Source organism: Pelophylax lessonae, assembly GCF_965119305.1.
Source record: "Pelophylax lessonae genome assembly, chromosome: 9".
Taxonomy (NCBI): domain Eukaryota; kingdom Metazoa; phylum Chordata; class Amphibia; order Anura; family Ranidae; genus Pelophylax; species Pelophylax lessonae.
The window spans coordinates 38129397-38152501 of record NC_138776.1 but is presented as its reverse complement, the minus strand read 5'-3'; the positions used below and the strand labels follow the sequence as shown (position 1 = coordinate 38152501).

Genomic DNA, 23105 nt, shown 5'->3' with positions numbered 1-23105 from the left:
TTTGTTTTTTAATAAAGCTCTGTTATTAATGATATTGCAAAAGGGGTAGGCAACTTTAAAAAGTTGGAGATCTACCTGAACAACATGGGGGATGTCAAAAACGCGTGTGGTTATGAGTAAGCGATCTTTAGAATCGTGAAACGCGTCAACCAGTCGCATGTCCCTGTGATGTACTGTCTGTATAAATCCTTGATGAGAAATTAAATACTTTGGTTTTCATCAATTCCTGAGTGTGGTCAATTTCTCTTTTTGGCTGTGAAGTATTTGGATGACGGATCCGACTCGCACCGGAATGCTTTGGCTCACCTGAGCGGCTTTTCTTCGTAAAGGCCCGTACACACGATAAGAAAATCTGAAGGGAAAATTCGTCCGACGACCGATCTGCCGATTTTCGGATTGTTAGTATGGTGCTTTCGACAGCCGACTCCAACTTTTCGGCTGACAAAATCCTGATGTGCAGGCTATAAAATTTTTGTCGTCCGTAATACAACGTCCGATTTTCGTCTCATTAGTACAGATTTTGACGGAAAAAAATCTTAAGAGCAAGACTAGGCATGATCAGAGACGAAAGAACGCATACAAAGCAATCCAACACATGACATCACTTCTGAAGTAGAATTCTGTCATACGGGAAAATTCGTATGAAAATAACCTCTTCACTTCCACATCAGACTAGCATGCCACAAAAACGGACGACAGATCGTTCGATAATCCGATCGTGTGTACGGGGCTTTAGTGTCATTGTAACACCTGGCACATGCTCTGCGCATGCCTATGGATGATAGTTCTACCTGAGAATACAGAGGAATGGGCCGAGTTTGCGCGGCTTCCAGGTTTAAAGGTCTAAATATACAAAAATAAATGTACATCAAACTAAAAATATATAAAACAGTTCCTAATTCTTAGTCCATGCAAAATTAAAAATTGCCAAAAAAATCTAATTCAAAAACAGTGAACAAAAGTAAATAGTCCAGCACCTCAGAAAGTGCAATTAGCGACCAGCAATCATCGTTTCTTTACGTGACTTGCACACCTCCACCAACCAGGTGAAAAGCCTGCTCACCTCAAGCAAGCTCAAAACAGGCCCATCTCTATCCTCCAAATGGCAACATGGATGTTAGCTTTGGACAAAATTAAGGACCATTCACATATAAGTGGGGTCAATAAAAAAATGCTGCTGGTTACCTGTAGACACACTTGTATAAAGTACTCGAAACCCATACTTGAGTAAAAGTACAAGTGCTTGATCAAAAAGTGACTTGAGTAGAAGTGGAAGTGCTCGATCAAAAAGTGACTTGAGTAGAAGTACTAAAGTATTCAACATTTTTTGTACTTAAGTATTGCAAGTAGTTTTTTTTTTAATTTTGCTACTTAAGTACTAAAAGTAAAAGTACCAGTAGTTTTAAAAAAAATTTGCTACTCAAGTACTGAAAGTAAAAGTACAAGTACTGTGTTATGTAGTTTTTAACCACTTTACCACTAGAGGATTTTGCTGTCTTACGTCTGGGCCACTTTTTGCGATTCGGCGCTGTGCGACTTTAACTGACTATTGCGCGGTCGTGCGACGCTGTACCCAAACGAAATTCACGTCCTTTTTTTTCCCACAAACAGAGCTTTCTTTTGGTGGTATTTGATCACCTGTGCAATTTTTACTTTTTGCTATAAACAAAAAAAGAGCCACAATTTTGAAAAAACAACAATATTTTTCACATTTTTTTATATGAAATTTCCCCCCAAAAAAATGTAAAAATCTAAATTATTTTAAATTTTTGGCCAATTTGTTTTCGGCTACCTATGTTTGGTAAAAAAAAATCACAATAAGCGTATTTTGATTGGTTTGCGCAAAAGTTATCGCGTTTACTAACAAAGGAAAAGATTTCTGTCATTTTTGGTGTTTTTTTTTTTAACGCGTAATGGCGGCGATCTGCGATTTTTTTTGCGGGACTGCGACATTGCGGCGGACAGATCGGACCCTTGACTGACATTTTTGACACTTTTTGGGGTACCAGTGACATTACTACAGTAATCAGTGCTATAAATATGCACTGTTACTGTAAAAATGACACTGGCAGGGAAGGGGTTAATTTTTATTGGAGAGGGAGGGGTTAATGTATGCCTGGTGCTTACTGACGTGTGTGGGGGGAGGTGACTGAGTGACACAGGGACAGATCCAGGGTTCAGCTAAGCTGAACCCTGCAATCTGACCCTGCCTGTCACTTGGGAGATCCGCCCGCTTGTGTTTACACAAGCAGGCGGATCTCCACACTAGATCCCAGACGATCGGGGAAGAGCAGCGGCGATCGCCGCTGCTCCTCCCCTGGCCCGACTCCCGCTGTGACTGAATACAGCGGGAGCGAGCCTCCGGCGGCGCGTGCGCACCGCCGAGAATGGGGAGTGTCTGACGACGTAGTACTACGTCCAAGAGTCTTTTGAAAGTAGCCGTACTCCCTGCAGAAACCACCTCTTGTGGTAGAGAATTCCACAATCTTGTACCCTAACAGTAAAGAACCCCCCACGTTGCCTGAGGTTAAAACGCTTCTCCTCTAATCGCATTGTATGCCCTCATACAATCCTTGCAACTGAATAGCTTTTTTTCTATGCTGAGATCACCATTGAGGTATTTGTAAATTGCTATCATGTCCCCTCTCAGGCGTCTCTTCTCCAGGGAGAATAAATCAAGCGATTGCAGACGCTCCTCATAGTTAAGGTCCTCCAATCCCCTAATCATTTTAGTTTCCCTTCTCTGGACTCTCTCCAGCTCCAACACATCCCTTCTGAGGACTGGCGACCAGAACTGGACAGATGTGGTCGGACCAGAGTTTTATAAAGTGGAAGGATTATAGTTTTATCTCGGGAATACATCCCCTTCCTTATGCATGCTAATATTGGATCCACCAGTAACAAATAATGGGAGATTGGTTCCCTTTTTATCAGGGTTTTACTCCTGGGGAAAATGTTTAGCCTGTAAAACATCGGGGGGGGGGGGGGGAATAGCAATAAAAAGAAAAGAAAATTACTGAAACAGCTACTGGCAAAACATTTAGAATAAAATATTTTTTCATTTGTACATCAAAAAGGGTAGCTTATTTTCTGGAGTGTCCTTGCTGTATTCAATAAGTGAGACAGACCTCTAGACCTATGCAAGTGAGGATATGTGAGCATATTAATAACATAAAAGTAAGGGAAAAAAGAACATAGTGTATCAAGGCCTTTTACAGATGTCCATAATAGAGAGCATTGCCAGGACAAGGTCATCTAGAGCCCAGGGCGAACATGCCAAATTGTGCCCCCCAAGATGTATGGGCATTATGTGTCAGAGAAAACCCCCTCTACCCCAACAACAATTATACACTAATTTGCATGCTAACCCCAAAAGCATAAATTCCCCCTCTGCTGAAATCCCCCTCCCAGCACAAATCTCTGCCCCCAGCTCAAATACTTACTCTCCCCATATGCCCCCAGCACAAATCTCCTCCCCCCCTCGGCATTAATTCTCCTCCTTCACTCCCCCAACCTAGCACAAATAACCCCCTCCCCCCGAAAAAATGCCCCCCCCCCCCGGCATTAATTCTCCTCCTTCAATCCCCCAACCTAGCACAAATCCCCCCCCCCCCCACCATTTCTCCTCCTAGCACAAATAACCCCCCACTCATTCCTATTAGCACAAATCCCCCCAAAATATTTATCCTCTGCCATTTTACTCTTATAGCACAAACCCCCCAAATATCCCCTCCTAACAAATCCTCTTCCCCCATTCCCCCAAAATTACCACTCCTAGCACACCTCCCTAAATTTGCCCTCATAGAACAATTCTTACCCCCTGCAGCCCTCAAATTTCCCTTCTCAACACAAATCCCCCCCCCCAATCTCCTTGTGGTGCCCCCACCTTACATGAAACCACAAAGCCTAGGGCAGCCACTCCTCCTGCCCACCCCTTGTCCCAGCCCTGATAGGAATCCTAGGGGGTTAAAATTTTGGGGACTTGAGAGTAAATGACCAGTGGAGGGGGCGGCGGCTGTGCGCAGAATCATATATATATATATATATATATATATATATATATATACATATACATACACACACGCATGATCCCGGGGGAAAATGCGTGTCACTGGCAGCTCGCTCCTGCTGTGATTTTATCCACTCGATGACTGCCTGGGCCCGTCAATCATTTTGTAAACAAGGCAGATTATGGTTCTGAGTAGGGAAGAAATGGATTCTGTGTCTCTGCAAAGCAGGAACATGGATCCATGCCTTCCCCTAGTACAAGCACCTCCCACACAGTACACAAACACTGGCTAGGAACACATTTAACCCCTTCCCAGCCAGTGTCATTAGTACAGTGACCGTGCATATTGCTAGCACGGATCACTGTATTAGTGTCACTGGTTCCCAAAACAGTGTCAGTTAGTGTCCGATTTGTCTGCTGCTGCCGATATCGCAATCGCTGATTGCCACCATTACTAGTAAAAAAAATAAAGATTCCATAAACATAGCCCATAGTTGTAGATGCTATAACTTTTGCGCAAACCAATCGATTTAAGCTTATTGGGGTATTTTTTAACCAAAAAAATATAAAGCAGAATACACACTGGCCTAAAATAATGAAAAAAATTGATTTTTTTTCATTTTTTTTATTGTATATGTTTTATAGCAGAAAGGGAAAAATATTGTTTTTTTTTTTTTTTTTCAAAATTGTCGCTCTTTTCTTCTTTATAGCACAAAAAATAAAAACGCAGTGGTAAACAAATACCACCAAAAGAAAGCTCTATTTGTGGCGAAAAAAAAGGACATACATTTTATTGGGTACAGTGTTGCATGACCCGGCAATTGTCAGTTAAAGTAACGCAGCGCCATATCGCAAAAAATGGCCTGGTCATGAAGGTGGTTAACCATTACTACAACTCGCCGGAGAGGGTCAGGTGGAGGGAGATGTGCTCTGGTCTGGATTTAGGAATATGTTCCAGAGGCAGTGAAGCTTTTTGAATACATAGTACAAAAAAGAAGGAACAGATGTGCAGCTTTTCTCTTCTTGTCTGTGTAGCACCCTCCTAGATAGGTGCTAGGAAAAAGTGTGGTTATGCTCCATCTGCTTACCAGGGGAGCTAGATCTGTTAGTTATGCCTGTTGCATGTGTCCATGTGTGATTCGTTTGGTCTGAGGGAGTGTCCCCACTGTATCCAATAGGGGAGCCTGTTGGACAGTGGAGGAAACCCAGCCAGTGACACACAGGCTTTTGTGGCAGTCCCAGTGGGAGGGCACCACCGCAGTGCATCCTGGGATTTATCATAAAAGCCAAGGGCACATGTGACAGGGCGTCTTTGGTGGGAAGCAGAGTCCCAGGAGGAGGGTGACGGCTGTTTCTCCTCCTGCAATCAGAGGAAGGTGGTCACAGGCAATCGGCCAGGTAAGCCAGGTGTGGAGCTGGGCCTTGAGGGTCCTGGAAAGCTGACAGTGGAGCTTCTGGCAGAGTCAAATGGGAAAAACAGTGTCCATGAGTACCAGGGGGCTTGCCAAGGGGTCTGTCCACGAAGGGGGACCACTCCAGTGAAGTCAGAGGACAGAAGGTCAGCTCACACAGCTAGTGAGAGTAAAGGGGGTGCCAAGTAGAACCCTGAAGAGAAATAGTAAAGGGGTGCCAAGCGGGGCCCTCAAGAGTAATCCAATACTCAATTCACTTTTCATATACTTCACCTTGCCACAGAAGTGAAGCAGCGGCCTTGCCGCATTCATTTTAGCTAGACATCTTCCAGTTGTGCATAGTTCATCAAAGCAGAGTTCCGGCCTCGGGGGTCAAATTTAGATAAAAATACCCCCAGGACAGTCAGGGCTAGTACATTCCACAATGGATAGCCTCTGAAATGTCCCGGGTCGCACTTACCTTTTAGAAGAAATACTTACCTTGAAAAGTTCTTCTCCAGCGCTGCCTCTCAGGTGTGGGCAGCTGAAGCCAGCACGTCCTCTTCTGCAGCCTCTTTCGGTGACGTCGGAGTCCCACAATGCCCTGTACCGGCCCCGCTCGTCACTTCCGGTGCAGGCGCGGCATCCCTGCACAGCTTCTGGGCATGCCCAGAAGCTGTTTAGCAGGGAATGATGCGCCTGCACCGGGAGTGACGAGCGGGGCCGATGCAGGCGCATTGACTCCTGGGAGCGATGACGTTCAGCTCCCAGGAGTCATCACAAGCCGGAAGTGACCGCGCAGCCGCAGAGGGAGGAAGTGGAAGAAAGGTAAGTATATTTTCTTCTATAACAAGGTAAGTGACCAAAAAAAAAAAATTGGGAGCATCCATTTCTTTTTCAGGTGGCCCTCAGCAAGCGGATGGCCCAAAATTGATTTTTTAAATTTTGAGGCCGGAACTTCGCTTTAACCACTTGCCGACCGCCGCACGACTATTTACGTCAACGGTCAGCCCCTCACAGGCAGAGCGACGTAGGGCTACGTCGCTAGCCAGTGAGGGTCTAGGGAGCGAGCGCGCGCCGCCGGAGGCGCGCTCCCGCGTGGTCACGGAACCCCCCGCACGTGTGACCGACGGACCCGATGTGCGCCGGTCACTCGCGATCGTCGGGTGGAGAGGGAGAAAGGCAGGCGGCTGATGTAAACAAGCCGCCTGTCATTCTCCCCTGTGTAGGAATAGTGATCATTCGGTTCTACTATGTAGGACCGTTGATCACTGTTCCTACACCTCAAGCCACAGCCAATCACAGTTAAAATCACGCCCCTAGGGACACACATAACCCCTCCCTGTCAAAAAAAAGTTAACCCCTTTACTGCCAGTGTAATTTTACAGTAACAGTGCATATGTATAGCACTGATTACTGTAGATCGCCGCCATTACGCGTTAAAAAAAAAAACACAACAAAAATGACAAAAATCTTTCCCTTTGTTAGTAAACGCAATAACTTTTGCGCAAACCAATCAAAATACGCTTTTTGCGATTTTTTTTTAACAAAAATATGGTAAAAAAAAAAATTGGCCCAAAATGTCAAAAAAATTTTGATTTTTACTTTTTTTTGGGGGGGGATTTCATATAAAAAAATGTGAAAAATATTGTTATTTTTGCAAAATTGACGCTGTTTTTTTGTTTATAGCGTAAAAAGTAAAAATCGCACAGGTGATCAAATACCACCAAAAGAAAGCTCTGTTTGTGGGAAAAAAAGGACGTCAAATTTGTTTAGGTACAGCGTCGCACGACCGCACAATTGTCCGTTAAAGTCACGCAGTGCCGAATCGCAAAATAGGCCCTGGTCAGGAAGGGGGTAAAATCTTCCGGGGCTTAAGTGGTTAAGTTGGAGTATCCCACTCGTCCCTTCTCCCATCCCAAGTTCTAAAATAAAACAACAAAAAACGAATCCTCTGGACTGTTTCCTGACTGAGCCAAACACTTACAGCACTAAGAATTTACAAGTGGTTGCTATGGGTAACCCAGGGGAACCCGCTTCAAGCGGCTCCCAAGGGAGTAGTGCTACATATGGATTTGGATACGGCAGGGAGGAACAAACCCAAATGAGAATGCACTGCCGGTGAATGTGCCGCAAGACAAATACAGTGGATGAATCTACCCAATGAGGACAAACAAAAATAAAAACTTAAAAGGTCTGATTGGAGTTCTGCTTTAATTTCCATACAGAACAGAAGCCTGTACACCTGTGCAAGAAGTGTCACTTTAAAGTATGTTCCGACTTGTGCAGTATTTATGTACTTTACATCGGTATCAGTCCCCGCACGGCTGTCCCAAGCACCCATTATGTCAATGATGCAAAATCCAGGTACAATTCCAACCCATTGGCATTGCTCAGGTCTTTTTCAGTCTCGATCCGACTCCTGCTAAGCGCTTAGTGCGAACCGTCATGACTAATGGCTCTGTGAGCAATATGGCCACCAGCACAAGTGACAGCAGCACTTAAAACTAGGACCTTAACAATGATTCTGCTTCCAGCAAGCTCAGTTTATATAGAGCAACGTGTCATTTTTATTTGCAAAAAGACATTGTCCTCTAGATAAGAACATCTGCACCCCCCCCCCCCCCTTTCAATCTCTTGCTAGTCAAACCGCAAAAAAAAAGCAAATCATTTAATATTATCTTTAAGTGGCAAATAGAACATCAATAAACACAGACAACAAAAATACCATTCGCCAACATCCCCGCTGACTCAAATGGTACAATTAAGTCTGCCGGAGTGCCAGCCTTGGAAGGGTTTGCATAAGAATTGATAGAGTGCACTGATATTTCATTTCAAAGTCTGCCAGATGAACTCCCAGCCAAGGAGGCTTCATCTATTAAACTCTATCGCCACCTACTGCTACGTTTGTAAACTGCATCCTGTAGACCTGAAAAGCTCAAGAGCTTCAAAGGGAATTTCTGAGTTTGAGACGGCAATTACCTGCAAGGGCCAAGAAACTGCTGCTCTTGCACTGTATGGATTTAGCCTTTGAACATACGTTCAGTTTTAAGGACTTTTTTTTTTATACCCTTAATTTTAACCCTGGAACTTGGCACTTACTGTTAACACATACTAGGAATTCAGTCACATGCCATGAGATTGTCTAAGACGGACACAACAGGAGATATACAAGTTCAGCAAAAACTTTGCTGAAAATAGAGAACCCAATTTCAGGTTACATAGTTACATAGTAGGCGAGGTTGAATAAAGACAATCGTCCATCCAGTTCAACCTGTGTAGGTGTGTGTGGCCGTAATCATCTCTCATACCCAGGGCCGGTGCTACCACTAGGCAAACTAGGCAGCCGCCTAGGGCGCACTGCCACCTAGGGTGCAGCCATGGTCAGTGCCACATTCCTCTCCTGTCACCTCCTAATCCCTAGTAAATTTAACCTATAGAGAGGGGGGAGCAGTGCATGCAGGAAGGGGCATGTAGGGTTAGAGGGGAGAAGTGTGTATATGAAGGGGGGTGTAGGGTTAAAGGGGGGCAGTGTGTATGGGAAGGGGGTGTAGCATTAAAGGGGGGCAGTGTGTGCAGGAAGGGGGTGTAGCTTTAAAGAGGGGAGTGTGTGCAGGAAGGGAGGGGGGGCAGTGTGTGCAGGAAGGGGGTGTAGGATTTAAGGGGGCTGTATATACATAAAGGGGAGTGTAGGGTTAAGATGGGGCAGGAAAGGGGGCAATGTGTGCAGTTTTTTTTTTTTTGGGGGGGGGGGGCAAGTAGCTGGTCTTGCCTAGGGTGCAAAATAGTCTAGCACCGGCCCTGCTCATACCCCTGAATGCTCTGATTCTTGAGATGTACGTCTAAGAGTCTTTTGAAAGCCACCATACTTCCCACAGAAACCACCTCTTGCGGTAGAGAATTCCACAATCTTGTAGCCCTAACAGTAAAGAACCCCCCACGTTGCCTGAGGTTTAAACGCTTCTCCTCTAATCGCATTGTATGTCCTCGAGTCCTCATGCAATCCTTCCGACTGAATAGCTTTTTTTCTATGCTGAGATCACCATTGAGGTATTTGTAAATTGCTATCATGTCCCCTCTCAGGCGTCTCTTCTCCAGGGAGAATAAATCAAGCGATTGCAGACGCTCTTCATAATTAAGGTCCTCCAATCCCCTAATTAGTTTAGTTGCCCTTCTCTGGACTCCAACACATCGGCTTAAATATCGATATTTAAGCCCCATGAATACAACACTGGTAATGATTCTCTTACTAATGATTTTTTATTTGATTGATCCAGATGCCCCAGTAAATAGTGAGCATGTGTAACTTTACCTACCAAAGCCCCATTTCCCTTAAGGCTACAAGACCGATACATGGTTGTCCCCCGGTAGACATGTGCGATGCGGTTAGTTAAGATTAGTTTTTCTGACAAAAATTTCATTTTTTTAGGCCCCTTTCACACAGGCGGACCGTTCAGATCCGCCTGTCCGTTTTTTTGGCAGATCTGAACGGTCCCCCCATGCATCTCGCTGACATCCGATCCGATCCGTCAAATCTGGACGGATGGAAACCCTATTTTCCATCCGTCCAGCAGATCGGATCGGATGGGATCGGATGAGAACGGACCGATGGTCCGTTCCCATCCGATTTCCCCCATAGAGATTGTTGGGGAACTGACAGCTGTGTCTCCACACACAGCGCGGAGACACAGCTGTCATCCTCCTGCTCAGCGGGGGATCGGCGGCTCGATCCCCCGCTGAGAAAAACGGAATCCGTCCGACGGACGGATAGTGTGAAAGGGGCCTTAGAGATTTGGATGTATCCGAATTTTTGAATGGACATAGTAATGAATCTGACCATCAAGGAAGTGAGTGGGAGAGAGAGAGACTGACAAGCTGTGTAGCAAGTGGAAGCTCTCAGACAAGCTGAGACATTGGGCTGCTAACCCCCCTGTGTGGCCTGCCTAGCACCCTTACTTTTCAGGAGCCTGACCCCTGTGTGGGACCAAAGACTAGCGACCCCCTATATCCTGGAGAGCGGAGCTACAGACACCTACTCTTTGGAGTTTATGAGAAAAGTGCTTGTGAGATTAGGAATCATCCCTATGCAGCTGGTTTTCTCCCTGCCTCCTGTGTTTTATTACATGCTCCATGGCTATGGAGGTCTAGTAAGCAGCCTCTTTTAAAGCAACTAGTCGGCTGGTGTGTGGCTCCATTTTCTCACGAACCTCTGGTGATAGGATCTACCATTTAAGATTTGGACTGTATTTAGGGTTCATTATTCACTCAGCGCTTCTTGCTTGGACTTCTATTTTTATTTTTCTGCCATCAACAAAATTTCGTCAGCTGCATTAGAGTGATATACTGTTTATTGGCAGGACTGAGCCCGGATGTCATTTGTGTTTTATATGAATCTAAAAAAAAAGTTATAACGAAATTTCCAAGTTCATTCAGACCGTTGAGAAGAACCAGTTGTTAAGGAGCGGGCAGCAACCATATCCTTAACAACCATGACTCATCTGCTGTCAGCGGGATTCCCTGCTGACTGCAGAACGTAAACAAAAAAAAAAACAGTGTAGATTCTCCCTCAATCCTTGCCAGGCCGTTCAGTCTAGTATGAATTTTAATGGGATGCCCCCCAAAATCCATATCAGTTGTCACAGTTTTTGACAAATCCTTTATTTTAAAAGAACCAAAATGGCCAGTGGTTTCCGCGTTCTGTCTTCGGTTGTTCTAGGTCTTGTAGAAGTTGTGACGATGTTTGATGCAGGAAGTCCCATGGAGGATCAGCCATCCGATTATGTGCTTCCTGAGGGGAAAATTGTACCCAATACTGTTTTTGTTGGGGGCATTGACATCCGGATTGATCAGCATGAAATTAAAGACTTTTTTTCGAAGTTTGGTTCAGTAAAAGAGGTGAAAATAATTACTGATCGCGCTGGTGTCTCCAAGGGATATGGTTTTGTCTCCTTTTATGATGACATTGACATTCAGAAGATAGTAGATTCTCAGATCAACTTTCATGGCAAGAGACTAAAGCTTGGACCAGCTATAAGAAGGCAAAGTACATGTCCGCACATTCAACCAAGAACTGTGGTGCTTAGCACCCAAGTGCCACAATATCAGAGCATGTGGAACACCCCTGTCACTGATGCATATGTTCAGCCTACTCCCATGTTTAGTCCTATGGCATCTTATATTCAGGCTTGTCCTTACCCAAGCTCACCAGTCATGTTGCAGCAAGTACCCTTGGCATACCAGCAGACAGGATATTACCAGGTGGCTCCACAGTGGTCTGGTGGAGATCAGAGAAGCTATGTATTACCTCAGGCTTTAACTTGGAATTATACAGGAAATGACTTTGAGACAGCCTGTGGTGAAGTGCTGCAGGCAGACTATACAATCCCAGAGCAAAATGCCTTAGTTTCAACAAGTCCCCAAAAGAAAATTGACCGAAGCATACAAACTGCTGTTTCCTGTCTGTTTTCTGGCGATGGAAGGTTCCACAAGCCTTTCTTTCAAGATGATTTCATGAAGGAAAGAAGAGTGCATCAGTTCAAAAGAAGAGCCATGTTTAGGTCCACCATGGAGAAACCTGGATTGTAAAACTGCACCTAACACTAAGCCTGGGTTCACACTGGGGCAACTTGTCAGGCGACTTAGATGTCTGACAAGTCGCGCTCCATTCAGTGCAATGGAACCGTTCTAATTGGAGCAACTCAAGTCGCTCTGACTTAGAAAAAGGTTCCTGTACTACTTTGGGGGCGACTTCCATTGACTTCTGTCAGAGAAGTTGTATGCAAGTCGCGCTGCACGGGGGGACTTCAGAAGTCGGCCGCCCTAGTGTGAACCCAGGCTAATAATGCTCACAATGTAGCACTTGTAGTTTACCTCCTAAGATTCGTTGTTAATAATGCTCTTTTCAGACTGTACCATCCAGCTCAAGTTTTGGTTCATGAGGGGATACATTTTTAGAGGTTTATTATGAATCAGTGCATCAACAACTGGCAATGATACCAGACCTTTACCACAAGTAGATGCTGCTTAAAAATGAGTTTGTGAAGTGTAGTCCTATACTATAAAACACTCCTCCTCTCAAAAGTTTCTGAGTTTTGTTAGATATAAGCATTGTTTAACTGTTGTGCATTGTTTTACACATTTGACACGATTTTAAGAAAAGAGCACGTTTAATCTTTTTTTTATTGTTGACAGTTTTTTTGTCACTTTTCTCAAGCATGTTCTGTTTTAAAAATGTTTTTGTTATCCCTGTTTTTTTTTGCCATGCTTTTTCACTCTTTATAGTGTGACGCTCATATCTTCACTCCTCATGTGCTTTGTCCCCAGAGGCTTTGCTTTCTTTATGCACTTACCTTATACCATTCACTTGTATATTGTCCCTACAAATGTTATTTTTGCACTTATTTATACCACTCACTTGCATATTGTCTCCATAGTGTTTATGCGGCCACTTGTACCTTTTACAAGTGTATGACCCTATAAGTGTTACTTTAGCCACTCATTTCACATTTTTTTTGGTTTGAGTGATGGCTTGTTAGGAATGTATATTTATTTTCATTTATTCACCCTTTTCTTTTCATTCTCATCAGACATAAATTTCACAGTTCTGAATGTTATTCTATGTAAATTGTGGTTATAAGACATGATTGGCTTGCCAGAATTGTTAGGTGGCCTAGAAAAGTCAGATTTCAGCTGCAAATTTTATTTTCCAGCTAAAAAGCCCCTTACTACATGAGTGAAAAAAAATAAAAAAAAATAAAAAAAAATAAAAAAAATAAAAAGAACCAAAATTTCCCCTGAAGTAGATCCAACATCAATCATGATGAACGCCAACCTGCACAAAAAAAAAAAAAAAACCTGCTGCCTGCTGAACACGTCGAATGACAGGTAAACATGCGGGCAGGGCCACCCAGTGACATCACCAGGTGACCTCGCCCCCCCCATGTTTACCTTTCATTTGTCAAATGACATGCCCCATGAAGGGACACTCACCAAATGACAGATAGACATGAGGGCTGGATAACCTGGTGATGTCACCATCTGTCATCTGTCACTCGGCGTGTGTCCCTGAACAGGACACGTTTGGCGGGCTTTTTTTCCTTGCAGTTTGGCGTTTATCATGATTAATGCTGGATCTACTTCAGGGGAAATTTTTGTTTTTTTGCTTTTAATAAAGGATTTGTCAAAAACTGTGTTGTGTTTATTTATTTTTTTTACTTTTGACACTTCTGTACCCCATACTCATTCACATGGGGAGGGGCAGGATCTTGGGGTTGTAATTGATTGGTGCGCTAAACTATTAAAGGTGATTATAATAAATCAACAAATGTAACAAAACACAGTGCTGACAAAATGAATAACTCTTCTGTATAAAAGTCCAAAATAATCAAGTCCATCAAAATTTATCCAAACTGTGTCAGTGTTTAAATTAAATTCAAGTGAACTGTGGCGTTATAACTGAGTGCTGAAGTAAATTCCAAAATATGGTGACATCCACGTGAACTACGATTCCCACCACCAGCTGGTTATCCTCCTTACCAGATATAGATAAGTAATCCAAACCAGCAGAATTCATGCACATCCACCATCGTTTAACCACACTGCAGAGCCTCTTACCAGATGTAAAAGTTAATGGGCATGGGACATTTCCCTGGTTCAATCAGAATACGACCGGTAGCTATGTAGATGGGCTGTTTCTCACGGACCCGGGATGTTAAATCTTCTTATTTGCTCCACGATTTACATGCTGTACTCCCCGTCCTCATCCCGCTCCCCGCACACACACAGTTGACCCCGTTGGTGTCAGTAGGAGGAATAGTGCCCCATCATTGGTGTCAGTAGGAGGAATAGTGCCCCATTATTGTTGTCAGTGGGAGGAATAATGCCCCATCATCACTGGTGTCAGTTGATGGAACAGTGACTCATTGCTGGTGTCGGAGGGAGCAATAGTGCCCAATCATTTATACCAGTAGGAGGAATAGTTCTCCATTGTTGTCAATGGAAGGCGTAGTGCTCAGTCGTTGGTGTCATTGGGAGAATAGTACTCCTTTATTGATGCAGTGGAAGGAATATTGCTCCATCGCTGTTGTCAGTGGGAGGAATAGTGCTCCATCACTGGAGTTAATGGGAGGAATAGTGCCCCATCATTAGTATCAGTGAAAGGAATAGTGATTCATTGTTGGTATTAGATGGAGAAATAGGGCCACATCATTGGAGTCAGTGGGAGGAATAGTGCCCCATCATTGGTGCAATTTGGAAGAATAGTGCTCCATCATTGGTGTCATTGGGAGAAATAGTGTCCCATCATTGGTGTGATCGGGAGGAATAGTGCCCATCATTGGTGTGATCAGGAGGAATAGTGCCCCATCATTGGTGTGATTGGGAGGAAAAGTGCCCCTTTATTGGTGTGTAGCCTGGTCGCAAGGCTAGTGTTGTTCGGACTGTTGTTCGGTCATTAAAGTTTTATCAAGGATGGACTTGGGAATTATGGAAGATGTAGTTCTGGGAGGAGCAAGGACCACAGACTGTTTATGTGATAGGACTCTTCTCCCAGGGAGCAATGTGAAGCGCAGAACCTGCTGGGAGTGTCTATATAAAGGGGCGGGACCAATTCTCGCTCTATTGCCTCGAGGACAGCGCGCTGTGAGTGAAGAAGAGTAGGCCGGAGGACAACGGAGTCTGAGTGATCGGTGTGAGGAAGGATTTCGGTAGCATGACCGAGTGGAAGAACGCCCTGAGAGGCCGTGAGTGTCTCTAAGGAAAGCGGGACACTACTGGAGTGCACTGTGTAGCGGAGTTCATCACATTGGGTGAGAGAAATCCAGTTTAAATATCTGCTGTGCTTCTAGACTGAGCCAGGGCGGGACTGCAGAGCTGTTTCAGCAGAAGGCCATATTGATTTTAACGGACGCCACAGGACACTGTAGTTCCGCATAGTGCATGGCGGATCAGAAGGCCTTGCCCCTCCCTCCCAGTGCTAGATTGACTGCCAACTGTGGAGTACCAGAACCTATTTTCTCCCTTCCTATTTGGATTACAATTACTGATTATTACCGTGGGGATTACAGTTAATCAATCACCTTTACTGTGGATTACAAATACTTTCTTTGGATTGGCTGAGGACACCTTTGCCGGCAAAGACTAGTGAGGCCTCACTCATCCAGGAGACTCTTGCAATCTAGTGTAAAGGGGGCCCCCAATAGTATACAGAGTGCACTCTGATAGTTAGATTGGTGCAGACCTACTAGAGCTGTTAAGAAGTAATTAAGGGTAGAGTTATTCTTTAAACACTGTCAAATATTGAGTTGTGGTCACTCTCGCATTACACTTGAGAAATAGTGTATTGACAGGATTACAAAACATTTAGTCCTTTAGTATATATATTCATATATACATGTTAGGAGTGCTGAACCCTATTCAGTTACAGGTTGGGGATTCAGGATCTACTTTGTCATTAATGTTCCTGCTTTAATTGCTCTATTGGTACTGTTTGTGCATTTTTTTCTAAAACCCAAGCTAAAGATTAGTAAACCTAATTCTTTATTGCCAATTTGTGTCGTTTTTAATCATTTACAATGATAGAACCTATGGTGTCAAGTGGGTTGGACAATGTTCAGGGCAACCGAACTGAGGAGGAGGTATCTACACTTAGCCACTCCCCAGGGGGCAGGGCTACAGGTGTGATTGCGAGGAATAGTGCCCCATCATTGGTGTCATTGGGCGGAATAGTGCCCCATCATTGGTGTCATTGGGCAGAATAGTGCCCCATCATTGGTGTCATTGGGCGGAAAAGTGTCCCATTACTGATGTTAGTGGAAGATTTTGTATTTCATTGTTGGTGTGAGTGGAAAGAATACTGCTCCATCGTTGATGCCAGTGGAAGAAATTGTGTCTTTATTGTTGGTGTCAGTGTAAGAAATAGAGTCTCCGATTACTGGGAGGAAATGTTCCCCATGGCTGGATAAAGTCAAGCAAAAAGTCGCAGTTGGAGGCCACTTTACTAGACAGTACATTCACCACTGGATGGACAGATGAAGTGGAGCAAAGACAGGTGGCAGGCTGGCCTAGACTGACGCTGGAAGCAAAGTCCATAACAGATGGTGTAAGGATCAGGTATCCACAAATGTGCAGCCATAGAGAGTATCTTGCAGTGCCTGCTCTTAAGTGGGGTACACACTAGTAGAAAATCTGCCAAAAATTGCCATCCGAGGTAAAATCGTACGATTTTCGGCTAGTGTGTACTCAACTTTCATCAGCCGATGCCAACATTTTCAATGTAAAAAAAAGGGACAAACACAAAAAATGTTATCGTCCGTCCCCAGATGACCAATTTTTGTGTATGCAGTACGTCCACAAAAAATCGGAAACGAAAGACCGCGCATGATCTGAAGTTACTGACGACCCGGAAGTCTAGGAACAAATGTCCCAAATAAAAAAAAAAAAAATTGGACGAGAAATTTAGTGAACATTTATGCACTGTCAACTAAATACGGTTATGACTGCTGAAGCATGAGAGAGAAAAATCGGAGGATATTTCGTCCAATTTTCGTCAAGTGAAAGACTTTGGCCCCTTTCACACAGGCGGACCGTTCAGATCTGCCTGTCCGTTGTTTTGGCGGATCTGAACGGTCCCCCCATGCATCTCTATGGGGGATCGGATGTCAGCGGAGACATGTCCGCTGACATCCGATCCGTCAAATCTGGATGGATGGAAACCCTATTTTCCATCCGTCCAGCGGATCGGATCGGATGGGATCGGATGAGAACGGACCGACGGTCCGTTCCCATCCGATTTCCCCCATAGAGATGCATGGGGAACTGACAGCTGTGTCTCCGCACACAGCACGGAGACACAGCTGTCATCCTCCTGCTCAGCAGTGGATCGGCGGCTCGATCCCCCACTGAGATAAACAGAATCTGTCCGACGGATGGATAGTGTGAAAGGGGCCTTTTACTTTTAAAAGTTTAATATGGAGCGAAGTCTCTGAGAAGGTACAAGGAACTGTTTGGCGCTTTCTCTACCACCTACCAAAAATCCGAAATATCGGTTTCAGCTGCAGGGGCCCTTAAACCCAAAAGCTTTCAGATCACTGTCTAGCATCAAGGTAAGAAATCTTTACTGACTCTACGAGGGAGCACAGCGATAGCCGACACAGAGCCACTACCAGAGCTGAGAGGCAAGGATATCAATGTCATTCAGCCAGGAGGCCAAAACCCACTGACCCCCCACTGCTGGTGATGCGTTCAGCCACGATCGCTTGATCCAGACAGAAAGGACAAAAGGGGCTAATCAGCCGAGTAGAACAACTGTCTTACCTGTAGCAGCAGCTCCTTCTCCACCACCTCCTCGGTTTTGCTAATGAGACGTTTCTGCAGAGTGTGTATCTTGTGGATGAGCTCATAGGTACTGGGGTCGCTGGCCTGTTATGGAAAACATATCGTCAGGCTTAATTAAAATGGCAGTGCATTAATCATCCATCACTCAGGCTGATCCAGCGTATGGCGACGATTGCTAGAAATCATACTGTGTACAGAAACCGTATACTATGAATAGATCTCATAATAAAGTAGATGGAATTCCAATCACTATAATCTCGTAAACTGCTTCACCGTTCACTTTTGTTTTTTATTACCATGTTTATATTTTATTTTTAAATGCATCTTAAAAGCGGTATAAAAACCCCCATAAAAAAGTAATATATTTCAGTTTACTGATTCTTAAAATGTGGTGAGTGCATTCGTTTTCATTTTTGAGTTTTTTTCCCTTTATTTTTACCTGGTGATTTAGCTAGTAACATACTTCCCGTCCAAGCCTCCAAGGGTGTCTCCACTCTGGATGGAGGAGCAATAGACACACCTGTGGACCGCAGCATTGGGGGGTTGTTAGATGCAATAGCAGATTTAGATGGACCGGACTAAAAAATTGAAGCCAAACTTCAGCTAACACATTTTAGGAGTTACAGCAAGTGTTTTTTTTTCCTTTTGGGATAAAGGTTTTATATAACTGTAGCACTACTCCCTTGGGAGCTGCTGGTTACGGGTTCCCCTGGGTTACCATTAGCAACAACATAGCAGTTCAGCATTTTCAAAGTGTTTTTGGCTCAGTCAGGAAACAGTCTAGGACAGGGGTCTTCAAACTATGGCCCTCCAGTTGTTCAGGAACTACAATTCCCATCATGCCTAGTCATGTCTGAATGTCAGAGTTTTACAATGCCTCATGGGACTTGTAGTTCCACAACAGTTGGAGGGCCGTAGTTTGAAGATCCCTGGTCTAGGAGCTTTGGTTTTTGTGTTTTTTATTGAGAACTTGGATAGGAAAAGGGAATGAGTGGGATACTCCAACTTGTAAGAACTATGCACAACCTGCTGGGACAACTGAATATTGCTGAGTGTGGCAAGGCCGCTGCTTCACCTTATCAATAGCAGTGAAGAAATAGTTAATGAACTATTTAGACAAACTGGACTGTACTGCAGAACACTCTTCAGGGCCCTTCCTGGCACCCCCTTTGTTCCTATTCTTCAGGGTTAACTACACGGCACCCCCTTTACTGTAGCACACTCTGTGTGAGCTAGCTCCTTGATCCCCTGACTTCGCTGGAGTGGTTCCCCTTCCTGGGCAGACCCTTAGGCAAATCTCCTGGTACTCACGGAGACTCTGTCAGCAGCTCCACTGTCAGCTACTCTGGATCTTCTGCAGCTCAGCTCCACACGGGGTTCACTAGGCCGAATGCCTAAGACCACCTTCCTCTCACATTGCAGGAGGAGAGACAGCCATCCACCTCCTCCTGCTTCCGGCCAAAGACGCCCTGTCACATGTCCCCTCAGTATTTATGGTCAATCCCAGGATGCATTGCAAGAATGCCCTCCCACTGGGATTGCCATAAAACATGATGTGTCACTGGCTGGGTTTCCTCCACTGTCCAACAAGCTCCCTCATTGGATGCAGTGGGGACACTCCCTCAGACCCAGTGAATCACACCTAGAAACACATAACAGGCAACCTAACAGATCAGGCTCCCCTGATAAGCATAAGGAGCAATAGATGCTTTACCTAGCACCTACGTAACTAGGATGGTGCTACATAACTGAATAAAAACTGGTCATTGTAAGCACCCTTGTCAGTGGTAAATAGTTTATGCCAACCTTCTAACTGCCACATTTTCTGGACAGCTTGGTCTGTTAAAGCAAGGTAAAAATAACAGACTTTAGCTGAGCATAGATGGTTTGAATCTCAGAAGGTTCAGCAGGAACAGGCTGAGATTCAGACCATGTATGGACAAAGCTGAATGTACCCAAGTTGATTGATTGATCAACTTGGGTACAGCCAGCCTGCCGAATTGTACATGCAATTAATATGAATGCATGGTATAGCCGCTATCAATAATCACTGTGTTCTCCCAGCAAGGATGGCTTCCCCGCCTCCCTGCGGGAGAACACAATGGCTCCATGGGAGGGATTCCCCTGTCAACACTGTCTGTGTTGATGGAGGAATCAACCAAATTTCTTGCCTTCAACAAATAACATTGCCTCTTCTTTGACAGGCCTTCCTGACTAGATCACCAAGTGAAAATGCAGGGGGAAAAAAAAGAAAAAAAAAAGGAGATTAATGCAGCCATGTCTGCAGTCTCTGACCATCTCCTGTAATATGTCTGCAGTCTCTGACTATCTCCTGTAATATGTCTGCAGTCTCTGACTATCTCCTGTAATATGTCTGCAGTCTCTGACTATCTCCTGTAATATGTCTGCAGTCTCTGACCATCTCCTGTAGTATGTCTGCAGCCTCTGACCATCTCCCATAGTATATCTGCAGCCTCTGACTATCTCCTGTAGTATGTCTTCAGTCTCTGACCATCTCCTGTAGTATGTCTGCAGTCTCTGACCATCTCCTGTAGTGTGTCTGCAGTCTCTGACTATCTCCTGTAGTATGTCTTCAGTCTCTGACCATCTCCTGTAGTATGTCTGCAGTCTCTGACCATCTCCCATAGTATATCTGCAGCCTCTGACCATCTCCTGTAGTATGTCTGCAGTCTCTGACCATCTCCCATAGTATATCTGCAGCCTCTGACCATCTCCTGTAGTATGTCTGCAGTCTTTGACCATCTCCTGTAGTATATCTGCAGTCTCTGACCATCTCCTGTAGTAGGTCTGCGGTCTCTGACCATCTCCTGTAATATGTCTGCGGTCTCTTACCATCTCCTGTAGTATATCTGCAGTCTCTGACCATCTCCTGTAACATGTCTGCGGTCTCTGACTATCTCCTGTAATATGTCTGCGGTCTCTGACCATCTACTGTAATATATCTGCAGTCTCTGACCATCTCCTGTAATATGTCTGCACTCTCTGACCATCTCCCATAGTATATCTGCAGCCTCTGACCATCTTCTGTAGTATGTCTGCAGTCTTTGACCATCTCATGTAGTATGTCTTCAGTCTCTGACCATCTCCTGTAGTATATCTGCAGTCTCTGACCATCTCCTGTAACATGTCTGCGGTCTCTGACTATCTCCTGTAATATGTCTGCGGTCTCTGACCATCTCCTGTAATATATCTGCAGTCTCTGACCATCTCCTGTAATATGTCTGCGGTCTCTGACCATCTCCTGTAATATGTCTGCAGTCTCTGACTATCTCCTGTAGTATGTCTGCAGTCTCTGACTATCTCCTGTAATATGTCTGCAGCCTCTGACCATCTCCTGTAGTAGGTCTGCGGTCTCTGACCATCTCCTGTAATATGTCTGCAGTCTCTGACCATCTCCTGTAATATGTCTGCGGTCTCTGACTATCTCCTGTAGTATGTCTGCAGTCTCTGACTATCTCCTGGAATATGTCTGCGGTCTCTGACTATCTCCTGTAGTATGTCTGCAGTCTCTGACTATCTCCTGTAGTATGTCTGCAGTCTCTGACTATCTCCTGTAATATGTCTGCAGTCTCTGACTATCTCCTGTAATATATCTGCAGTCTCTGACCATCTCCTGTAATATGTCTTCACTCTCTGACCATCTCCCATAGTATATCTGCAGCCTCTGACCATCTTCTGTAGTATGTCTGCAGTCTTTGACCATCTCATGTAGTATGTCTTCAGTCTCTGACCATCTCCTGTAGTATATCTGCAGTCTCTGACCATCTCCTGTAACATGTCTGCGGTCTCTGACTATCTCCTGTAATATGTCTGCGGTCTCTGACTATCTCCTGTAATATATCTGCAGTCTCTGACCATCTCCTGTAATATGTCTGCGGTCTCTGACCATCTCCTGTAATATGTCTGCAGTCTCTGACTATCTCCTGTAGTATGTCTGCAGTCTCTGACTATCTCCTGTAACTTGTCTGCAGTCTCTGACTATCTCCTGTAATATGTCTGTGGTCTCTGACTATCTCCTGTAGTATGTCTGCAGTCTCTGACTATCTCCTGTAGTATGTCTGCAGTCTCTGACTATCTCCTGTAGTATGTCTGCAGTCTCTGACTATCTCCTGTAATATGTCTGCGGTCTCTGACCATCTCCTGTAATATGTCTGCGGTCTCTGACCATCTCCTGTAGTATGTCTGCAGTCTCTGACCATCTCCTGTAATATGTCTGTGGTCTCTGACTATCTCCTGTAGTATGTCTGCAGTCTCTGACTATCTCCTGGAATATGTCTGCGGTCTCTGACTATCTCCTGTAGTATGTCTGCAGTCTCTGACTATCTCCTGTAGTATGTCTGCAGTCTCTGACTATCTCCTGTAGTATGTCTGCAGTCTCTGACTATCTCCTGTAATATGTCTGCAGTCTCTGACTATCTCCTGTAATATGTCTGCGGTCTCTGACTATCTCCTGTAGTATGTCTGCAGTCTCTGACTATCTCCTGTAATATGTCTGCGGTCTCGGACTATCTCCTGTAGTATGTCTGCAGTCTCTGACCATCTCCTGTAATATGTCTGCGGTCTCTGACTATCTCCTGTAGTATGTCTGCAGTCTCTGACTATCTCCTGTAGTATGTCTGCAGTCTCTGACTATCTCCTGTAGTATGTCTGCAGTCTCTGACTATCTCCTGTAGTATGTCTGCAGTCTCTGACTATCTCCCGTAGTATATCTGCAGTCTCTGACCATCTCCCGTAGTATGTCTGCAGTCTCTGACCATTTCCCGTTGTATATCTGCAGTCTCTGACCATCTCCCGTAGTATATCTGCAGTATCTGACCATCTCCTGTAGTAGGTCTGCAGCCTCTGACCATCTCCCGTTGTATATCTGCAGCCTCTGACCATCTCCTGTAGTATGTCTGCAGTCTCTGACCATCTCCTGTAGTATATCTGCAGTATCTGACCATCTCCTGTAGTAGGTCTGCAGCCTCTGACCATCTCCTGTAGTAGGTCTGCAGCCTCTGACCATCTCCAGTTGTATATCTGCAGCCTCTGACCATCTCCTGTAGTATGTCTGCAGTCTCTGACCATCTCCTGTAGTATGTCTGCAGTCTCTGACCATCTCCTGTAGTATGTCTGCAGTCTCTGACCATCTCCTGTAGTATGTATGCAGTCTTTGACCATCTCCTGTAGTATGTCTGCGGTCTCTGACTATCTCATGTAGTATGTCTCCAGTCTCTTACCATCTCCTGTAGTATGTCTGCGGTCTATGACCATCTCCTGTAGTATGTCTGCAGTCTCTGACCATCTCCTGTAGTATGTCTGCAGCTTCTGACCATCTCCTGTAGTATGTCTGCAGTCTGACCATCTCCTGT

At 44.8% G+C, this 23105-nt stretch overlaps 2 protein-coding genes across 2 annotated transcripts in view; one reads left to right on the top strand and one right to left on the bottom strand.

The window, feature by feature from the left end:
- The window catches only part of CFAP58 (cilia and flagella associated protein 58), a 211706-nt gene that overhangs the window by 36229 nt on the left and 152372 nt on the right, over positions 1-23105 (bottom strand). Inside the window, exon 15 of the mRNA XM_082267890.1 lies at positions 17713-17817. Coding sequence (XP_082124016.1) covers positions 17713-17817 — 105 coding nt within the window. The remainder of the gene's footprint in view (positions 1-17712; positions 17818-23105) is intronic.
- Positions 11137-11985, top strand: LOC309563293 (deleted in azoospermia-like-B; the record flags this gene model as incomplete). The annotated part of the gene is made up of 1 exon (XM_082267697.1): positions 11137-11985. One exon carries the CDS (start codon positions 11137-11139, stop codon positions 11983-11985), a length of 849 nt encoding a protein of 282 aa, XP_082123823.1.